This window comes from Fukomys damarensis, unplaced genomic scaffold (genome assembly GCF_012274545.1).
Source record: "Fukomys damarensis isolate Sample0158 unplaced genomic scaffold, DMR_v1.0_HiC HiC_scaffold_23, whole genome shotgun sequence".
Lineage (NCBI taxonomy): Eukaryota > Metazoa > Chordata > Mammalia > Rodentia > Bathyergidae > Fukomys > Fukomys damarensis.
In genome coordinates, this window is record NW_022900935.1 from 39,082,805 (window position 1) to 39,092,490 (window position 9,686).

At 47.7% G+C, this 9,686-nt stretch overlaps 1 protein-coding gene across 3 annotated transcripts in view; it reads left to right on the forward strand.

Annotated features, from left to right (window-relative positions):
* Mtor (mechanistic target of rapamycin kinase) overlaps window positions 1-9,686 on the forward strand; it is a 122,185-nt gene that overhangs the window by 73,234 nt on the left and 39,265 nt on the right. For all 3 annotated transcript variants that reach the window (XM_010628123.3, XM_010628122.3, XM_010628124.3), the window contains exons 29-30: window positions 5,625-5,700; window positions 8,657-8,796. In XM_010628123.3, the coding sequence (XP_010626425.1) occupies window positions 5,625-5,700; window positions 8,657-8,796 (216 nt within the window). The remainder of the gene's footprint in view (window positions 1-5,624; window positions 5,701-8,656; window positions 8,797-9,686) is intronic.

Below are 9,686 nucleotides of genomic sequence, written 5' to 3' on the forward strand. Positions count from 1 at the left end.
AGGAAAGCCGAGCCCTGTCCAGGTGTAGCTTGCGGCTCCTCCTTGGGCTGATGGCCAGGGGACCCTGTGCCTGGCTGGGCTGAGGGTGACAGACCTTGAGCCACTTTGCTCTTAACTGCCTGGAGGTCGCGGAGGCTGAGACGAGGGCAGTGACTAAATGGGCCACCGGGGAGGAGCTGCCCAGCCAGTGGCTGTGGATGGCCACAGTCCGGAGTCTGGGAGCGGTGAATGAGGAAGCTCTTCCGGGGACAGTGGTGTCCCCCTCATGTTGGGAATGGTGCTTGGACTGCTGTGCTGTGTGTCAGCATCGAGGCCTCACGCAGTTCATGATCAGCCCTCCCAGTCGGTCTCTTCCTGCTCTGTGAAGATGGTCCCATCCTGCCCAGTGGACAGCTGGGGTGGAGGGCCAGAGCAGACTTCTGAGTAGTGAGGAGAAAGGTGCTCGCTGTAATCTGCTTTGTCTGTGAGGTCATCGAGACAGTGCTCTACCATTATTCATTAATTCTGCTCAACTTTAAAAAGTGTTTTCCATAGTTGCCAAGAATTTTCTGAGTTTTCAGCTTTTCAACTCAGCCTCCTTTGATAAAAATTTAATCTTGGAGCCAGGCGTGGTGGTAAACACCTGTAATCCAGAGCACTGGGAGGCTGAAACAGGTGGATCAGAAGTTTGAGCCCATTCTGAGCAACTTAGCAACTTACTGAGATTCTGTCTCAAAATAAAAAGGAGGGTGGGAATAGTTTACTACAAAGGCCCTGGGTTCAGTCCCTAGGACTGCAAATCATCATCGTCGCGTCATCTCGGGACAGATGAATGTGCTTCTTCCCTTGCTGATTTCCGAACTCATTGTCCATGTTTCCTCATTGTCTCCTCAGCAGTCAGTTTCTGTCTGCTCTGCAGATTCATAGCCACAGAAGATTACAGGTGAATAAAGTCCCGCGCTGCAGCCCCGGCACAGGGGAGTGGAGACAGGCACTCTGGGCAACATGTATCATTTCTGTAAAGACATTGGGTGCTTGGAGCTGCCCAAGCCTGGTCTCCAAACTTGTTTCTTGTCAGGTTCTTTTTGCCAAACCAGTGACAGGTCCTGATTTGTATGGTTAAGTGCTCCTGCACTGCTGGTGGCAGCTTTGAGCAGCTCGTCCTCTGCAAGCCTCCAGTATAATAGGGGAAGGCAGAGGGGCGCACAGGTAGTGTTTCTACAGCTCCCTGCTGCCCCATAAGGTGAGTTTCTTCCATTAAGGGGTCTGTGAGCACAGGTGACTTCTTTACACATGCCGAACATACAGCCTCCCTTCAGTCTCATAAACCACGACTGAGTTTATTTTTATTTATTTATTTATTTATTTATTTAGGGGGGCGATACCGGGGATTGAACTAGAGTCCTTGTGCTTGCAAGGCAGGTGGCAGAACCTCTGAGCTAAATCCCCGGCTACTCCACTACTGAGTTTAAAAGGGGAATATTTCAAGGCTCGCCTTGTCACCCAGATAGACAGGAAAAGGGGACTTTATAGGTGCTCCTGCATTTCCAAAGCCAAGTTTATCTTGCGCTTTGCAGCCTGGACTCTCTCAGCCTGGCCACAGAGGTGGCATGACAATGTGGGTGTATATTAGGGGCATCGGAAAGGAAATGGGAAATGTGGGATGGGAGCGTGGGCTCCGAGGTGGGGATTAACCACGGTGGCAATGAGGAAGTTAAGATGAAGGCCAGGAGATGCCTTTCTCCTGCACAAGTTATTGACTACTTGAAAGGATCCCCCCCTCCCCATAGCTTTCGTTCACTCAGTTCACAGCTTATTTACTGTGTGCCCAGTCGTGCCCAGAGAAAAGAGCTAAGAGCTTACCATATGCCCTGTGTTGTTATTTCACATACTTTCTAAATGGTGAGATTTTAATGGCAAATAACAGCCTGTGACCTTTCTTCAGATGTAAAGTAGGAATGTTAGTAACATATCCACTTCCTGCAGCGGAGATTGTAATTATGAGAGGGGAGCACAGCGCTGGCCACGCACAGCACCTACACCTCTTCTTGTATCTTGTTATCTGTCCTTTGTTGTCTCCCAGGATGGAGAGCCAGAAGGAAGCAGTAAGGTCCCAAACAAGAGGACGGGCTCTTGATAAGTGAGAATTGTTTCTTTCCTGCAGGCCCTCAAATCCAAGACCTAGAATTTAATTTCTTACACCGAGCTCACTCATTCTCTGTGGGATGTTTTAGTCTGCTTAGTCAGAGTCGCACTTGCTCAGTGACTGTCCTTACTGCTAGACAGGAGCTGCTCGTGGAGCTCAAGATGGCCTCCAGGTTTGAAGCAGTTGCTGGAGGCCTGCCTGCCTGGTAGCCCCCGTCACTGTCCCTGTCTGCTGCTCCCTTCCCTTCTTACAGACCTTGCTGCAACCTCACTGCCTCTGCACTCTCTCAGGGAGGCGTTACAAAGATGGTGTATTTGGACTTTGTCTTGGAGCACTCAGGAATATCTTATGAGGTTTTTGTATTTTGAGACAGGGCCTCACTCTGTCGTTCAGGTTGTCCTGGAACTCACTCTGTAGCCCAGGCTGCTAGTGAACATGTAATCCCCCTGCCTTGGCTGGCATTACAGGCAGTACCACCGTACCAGCTGAGGTTTCTTTTTTTTTTTTTTTTTTTTGTTTTTTTTTTTTTTTTTTTTTTTTTTTTTTATCCGGTACCGGGTATCGAATTCGGGGCCTTGCGCTTGCAAGGCAGGCAATGGAGCCACTGAGCTAAATCCCCGGCCCCTGAGGTTTCACTTTTAATTTGTAGTGCTATGCTGGTCTGTCCTCAGAGGAAACGTATCAAAGCCATGATAGTGTTAGAGTCAAATTTGTATTTCTCCTTTGAGATCTCAAATCACCACTTCCTAATTTTGATCAGTTGCTGTTAAATTCTCTTTTTATGCATAATTCATGACTGTAGATTAGGAAGTCTTTTATCAGGTTTTAGTTTTATGTTATTTTATCCTCAAAATGAGTCAAGCTTTGGTAATATTTGTATTTTGTTCTTGGAAATAGAGTATGTTCCAAAACACAAGGTTGGAAGACAGTTGTTAGAACTGATTTTTATGTCTGTTTCTTCAAGTTCCTTGCTTTTGGCCAGGCAAAGAGTACTTTATCTTCCTCATCAGAACTGTTTTATTCTCCCACAACAATAGAATACTGTGAAGGCCATCCCAAGAGTCGACTGCATGTAGTACAGAAGATATATGATTACGTGGTACACAAACTGTGCTGGCTTGCTTTTTTTCCCATTTTCTTATGCTTTCAGTCTTTATTTGGGTTCAAGGAACTGGCTAATGACAAATCCATCCCTAGGAATGTTAATTATCGATACAGTTCTCCCCACCCCACGTAAGGGGCTAGAGAACCAGCTTCACGGTGAACACATGGTGGAGTTTGTCACTTTAAATTTGCTTCTCATTCTCAGCTTAGAAAAACCTTCAAGGAAACTGCAATGCTACGGTTTCCCTTTGAGATTTCTGATATTTGAGTTCTACAGCAGACCAGCTGATGGAGAATATTCCTGTTTGTTGCTTTGCTTAGGACCCATGCAAAATGTACTGGTGGGTCCACTGTCCTTTCCCCCACGAGATCACCTGTCTGCTGCTATAAGTGCAGGCAGGGGATGTTGTACCGAGACTTTCACCACTGGCTACAGAGCCTGCTGCCTGAGTTCCAACAGCTTGTTCAGGAACAGTCGAGTCCTGGGGCTGGCTTAAGACTCAGCTGTCTTACCCTTGGACAAAAAGACAAAGGACCCGTTCAGCATTTTTAAGGTCCTTCTGACCAAGTGCATATCCTTTTGGTTCCCTGAAGGAGGTGGTGTTTGCCACATTTTTATAAAGGAGGAATTTAAAACTCAACAGAGGTGACTGGTTTATTAACAGCAAAATTCGACCTCCAGAAATGCAGGCTCAGGTCTTGTGGCTCCAAACCCACGGCCACGTCAGGTGCCACTTGTTAACAGTGACACCATGGCTCCAGCTATTGTGGGAGCCATCCCAGTCCCTGTGGCCTTGGGAAAAGTCGCTCAGGCCTCAGTTTCCCCCTTAACGAGGTGGGTCGATTTACCTTTTCTGCCTCACTCACTCAAGGATGCATGATGCCAAGGGGCGACAGCTTGGCAAGATTGTTTGAAATGTGCTTTGTAGACATGAGGCATTAGATTATTACTTTCACAGATGTTAACATCCCTGCTTCATCAGATTTCTGGGCAGTTCCCTCTCGTTTTACTAGAAAAAATGTGGTAGGATTGGATTTTTTAAAAATAATATTTATAACAGCAATCTTTCACCATATTACCACATTGAACCCAAGTCCTGGAATTTCCCAAAACTACTTAAAAATTAATTCAATTCACATAGACTGTACTCAGGCAACAAACTAGATCCTTGCTCATTAAATCAGCCCAGATTCCTGAGTTGGCGCGGCACGTTTTGGTGTGCCCCTCCCAGTGCGTACTTTCACTCACAGTCAGCATGTGACTCCCCGCCTCTCCCTACCTTCCAGAACTCAGGCTGAGTTTAGTGTTGGTTTTAGTTGCACAGGCTCCTACCAGAGCAAGGGAAGGGTCTAAGCCCCTCCACTCCCACTTTCAGGGCCTCCTGTCACCTCTGATTGACCACCTCCAGGCAGTAGGTCTCCAGTGACACTGCCCAGCTACCCCAAGAAGTCACTGTCCTCCAACCCATAGGCCCCATGCGGCCTGCAGGTGACATCAGCAAAGCAGAGTGTTCCAGAGGCCAGCCCAAGGAATGTGTGCTGACCCTTCACAGCCCTCTGAGGCGGGAGTGAGTGGTCCCAGAGAGGAGCTAGGGGGCATCTGAATTTGAAGGCAGTGAGCTCTGCAAGGGGAGCAGTCAGCCCATCTGCACAACCATAGCCCCTGGGTCACCTCACTGACATGCGTGGCCCAGCCTCATGCTACTTCTGTGAGCTTACAGTGCAGCTGTTTAGTTGAAGGCAACTCATGAGAAGAATTACAGGTTATAAGTTCACTTGGATCTCATATTGTCATGCATTCCAGTGGGGATGGTTTTGGGTCCATGGTTTCTAGTTTTTAAAAATGAACACGTGGGAGGCCAGGCATGGTGGCGCACCCTGTAATCCCAGCACTCAGGAGGCTGAGGCAAGAGGATCACTGTGAGTTGGAGACCAGCCTGGGCTGCGCAGTGAGTTCCAGGTCAGTCTCAACTACGTAGTGAAACCCTGTCTCAAAAAACCAAAAAAAGAAAAAGCAAAAAAATCTGGACATGTGGGGCTGGGGATGTACCACAGTGGTAGAGCACTTGCCTTGCATGTGCCAAGAAAAAAGGAAGAATGGATGGACAGACATGTGTGGCCTGTCTGGCAACATCTGAGAAGGTATGGGTCTGTACTTGGTAGAAAAGGACCTCAGAGCACCAAATACTATATTTACCTTACTGTTCCCAACAACAGGGGAGGGGTCAAAACCCTTTTCTCAAGTGAAATAATTCTGCTCAGCGTAGCTAATTGATGCTGTACCTGCATCTCCAAGACCCCTTCCAGGTGTGCTCGTGAGCCCTGACCACAAGTGACCGACGAGCCCACCCTCAGGCACCTGGGGCGTAACCACTTCTTCCTTTTGTTTCCTCAGCATTAATAATAAGCTGCAGCAGCCCGAGGCTGCCTCCGGGGTGTTAGAATACGCCATGAAACACTTCGGAGAGCTGGTAAGTGTCTCGTTTTTCCTTTCACAAGAGAGACCTGGCCAGACGGACACTCCCCTGACTTTGAGAAAGTCACTTCCCTGTCTGGTTTTTTTCCCCAAATTCTAACAAACTAATGCTGACTTGCCTGTATCTGAAGGAGGAAAGAAGACAGTGGCTATAGGAACTACGTGCACCCCGAACACACAAGCAGGAGGACAGAACCTAATAAACAGTAATTGCTGCTCTTTATCCCACTCTCAGCATATGCCTGGCCCTTCCCTAAGTGCCTGTGTACGTCATCTGATTCAGTCTTCAAGACTATCATACTGTGTTGTCCCTTTTTTTTTAAGACAGGATCTCACTGTGTAGCCTAGGCTGACCTCGCACTCACAATCCTCCTGCCTCAGCCTCCCAAGTGGGATGTTGTCCCATTTTACAAAGTAGGCAACTGTGATCCCAGCAGGTTAGGAACCTGTCTAAGCTGACAGAGCAGATAAATGGCGGCACCAAGACTTGGACCCAGGCAGTCTGATATCTGAGCCAGCATTTAACCTGGCCTGAGTTATTGTAGTGGCTTCTGTGGCAGATCATGTGGGATCTGGTTCCCAGCCTGCACTGAGTCTGCCTTGTGGAGGAGACCATGGCCAGTTCTTCAGAAAAAGTGCATACTCTAATGTATACCTGATAATGAGGGGTTTTCTATTTCATTATTGTTTATATAGCTGTTTATCTGGTGCATCTTCACCCCACTAGGAAGAACATATTCCCCTTACTCTTTGGAACGAGAGAGTGCTTTGATTATCTTAAAATATATAAAGATCACATCAGTCAACTTAGTGCTGAATTCCTGGAGGTCAGGATGCGCCTATATATTTGATGTCCACGTATTTAATGAAGAGCCTGTCACTTCTGTTTTTTGCCTTAATCAGGAGCCAGAGTTAGGAAAAGCATGAACACTTGACGGGCTTTTATATGATTGTCTAGCATTTTGCTTCATATGAGGGCTAATAAACTGGACCGAGACTTATACACAGCATCTCTCCAAACAATGAAAGAAAAGAACTACGTCTTACCCGTCTTTGCCACAGACCCCAGGCTGTACTGTTTTGCTGTCCTTAGCGCTCAGACCCCAGCAAGCGCTGATTGAATCAAGGACTTCGCACACACCTGGTGGGGGCAGGTGACCTGCCAGGGGATGGTTTATGCCCCAGTGCTCAGAATGCCAGGCTCAAATGAAAGTTCCTCTGACTTCAGCTTCTAAAGGTGGCCATTAGCTCTGGGATTATTGCTAACCCGTGGTGGATTTTCTGTTATATTTAGGTAGCTGAATCATATTAAGCTTGACAATGGTTTGCTTTTTCTTGGCTGAGCGTGTGCTTTCTCAGCACAATTTATGTAACAGCAATCTCATTAGAATTTTGTGTGATTCATTGCTTAAACCTTATAGTTTCTGCAGTCCATTGCAATTTAGAATATCCTGCCCCCTACTTGACCTGCTCCTTATGCTGCTCCCTCCGCTTTCTGCTGGTTCACTGAGTGTGTGCACACATTAGTCTCTGGCTGCTTGTGTAAAAGTCCAGCATGGGAAGTTCGCCAGTGCTGCTTTTCATCTGAGGGTCTTCCATTTTGCACTCTTTGTTTTCTGAGTTTTCTCCTTCATATCTCAGCCTCATAGAGAGACATTATTTTAGGCAGGCTTAGAAAATGAAGTCTAGATGCTTTACCTTACATAGAGCCAGTTGGGCCTCTTGTGGCTAACTGTTGTGGCGCTGCTGCTGTGGCCACAGTCAGTGCAGGGCAGCAGAGGGAATTGGCACTAGCAAAACTAACTAGAAGGAGGCACAGGTTAACTGCAGGAGAACTGACTTCCTCCCCAAGGTTTGGAAGAGAAGCTTCTTCCAGGCCAGCAGAGCTGTTGCTAGCAAATGTACCACATGAACATCATTTTGCTCTAGGAAGGGGAGGAGGGTAAAGGCAGAAACTAATGTGGGCCCTGCATTGGTCACACAAATTCCACCAAGGAATCATTCTGTTGTTTTTAAAAAAAACTCCTTGGAGGAATAGTCACGTACTGAGCTGATGAAGAAGCCCAGACAGAAGGCAGACAGAAAGCACATAAACCAGTCTCCACATCACGTGGAGAGTCATGCTCTCTGACCCCCAGACTGGCACCTCTTCCTCGTGGACGACACTTGCCATCAGCGTGGCACTGTGTCTGCCAGGGCAATGGAATCCCTCCTTTGGCCCTGACAGTGGTAAAGATGCCAAGCGCTACATTGGACAGGAGACTAGGAAGAAGAAGAGGTTTGCCAGAGAATTTTAAGTAGTAGTGTTCTATCTTATTATATTATTTCCTTAAAAATGCATTAGGAATGCAGATAATCCAAAACTTGTAGAAGACTTATTTGCCTCCAGCAAATGTGCAGATGTGGCCTGGTCTTTCTGGCCCCATCAGGAAAGCAGCTCCCATCCCTGCCACGTAACAGAGTATCAGGGGCCTTGCACTTTTGGAGGAGCTCTGCTTCGTCCCATTGTCCTTTAGTGATTTTCCTGTCCTCATGTCCACACGTGCTGAAATTCTGGCAACCCTTACATCTAGGTAGAAAGTGACAGGGGTAGAGCATGGCCAGAAGGCACCCTCAGGAGTATTCCAGGATCCAGGGTGGTTCCATCAATGCACCAAGGAGCCAGCATTTCCACCTCCACCAAGCAACTTACCTCCAGATAGTCTAACATTCTTCATTTTATTTTGTTTTGTTTTTTGGAGTAGAACCCAGGGCCTTTGCACATGCAAGGCAAGTACCACCAAGCTACATCCCAGCCCTGAAGTTCTTTTTAATTCAGTCTCAGCCCCAGACACTATGACAGATGAGGCATCAAGTAAACAGCACAGCACCTTAGGAAAATAGCATGGATTTACAGTGTGACCCTTGTTCTCCGTACCTCCCAGCAGTCCTCTTTCTTCCCCACCCGGCAGGAGATCCAGGCCACGTGGTATGAGAAACTGCACGAGTGGGAGGATGCTCTTGTGGCCTATGACAAGAAGATGGACACCAACAAGGATGACCCGGAGCTAATGCTGGGCCGCATGCGCTGCCTGGAAGCCTTGGGGGAGTGGTGAGTGGCTGTGCCGGGCAGGCACACTTGTCCCTGATGAGATCCCCCCTGAGCAGCTGGGCTCTGTTCCACTTGACGTTTCCTCCAGAACCGTGTGTCACTTGTGTGCTTGTGGATGTGCTCCCAGGAGCTACTGCTTTGTCTTCCATCTGCTCTCTTGACCTTGACTGACCTAGTGCAGACCTCATATTATTTCTCTGCAACCTTGACTTTTTTTTTTTTTTTAATTAGCTCTTGCTAGTGCTTTTAGGAAAGCAGAAGAGCGGCCGCCCTCAGCAGGTGCTTCACCTGTTTCAGTTTCTCCTTTCTGTGCTCACAGCACCATGCCAGATCCAGGGCACAGACAGGCTGTGAGCTTGGCGGGCCAAATGCAGGAGTAGATAGTTACAGAAGCTGAGAGGGTGAGCAGGCTATTTGGGAAGCCCCAGCAGGGAGCAGAGTGAGCTGGCAGTGTTTCCTGGAGGACAGTGTGGAGATAGGTAAAGGAGAAGGGAGAGGGGAATGTATTTTCCAGGGAGGAGCCGTAGTAATGCCTGCCTCAGCACAGCTGGCTAGGCTTGGATTTGAAGAGCTGTTGGGAGATGTTGAAGAAAAAGTGCTCCCATCCTGTCTCAGCATCAAGTGCAATTTTTTTTTTTTTTTGAATCGTTAAAACAAAATGGGCTAGGCCTGGTCTATAGATTTAGTAGAAGCAAATATTTGCTTAGAAATTTTGCACTTTGGTAAGTTTAAAGAATATTATTGGAGCTGGGTGTGGTGGCCCATGCCTGTAATCCCAGCACTCAGGAGGCTGAGGCAGGAGGATCACTGTGAGTTCAAGACCATCCTGGGCTACACAGTGAGTTCCAGGTCAGTCTCAACTACATAGTGAGACCCTGTCTCAACCCCCA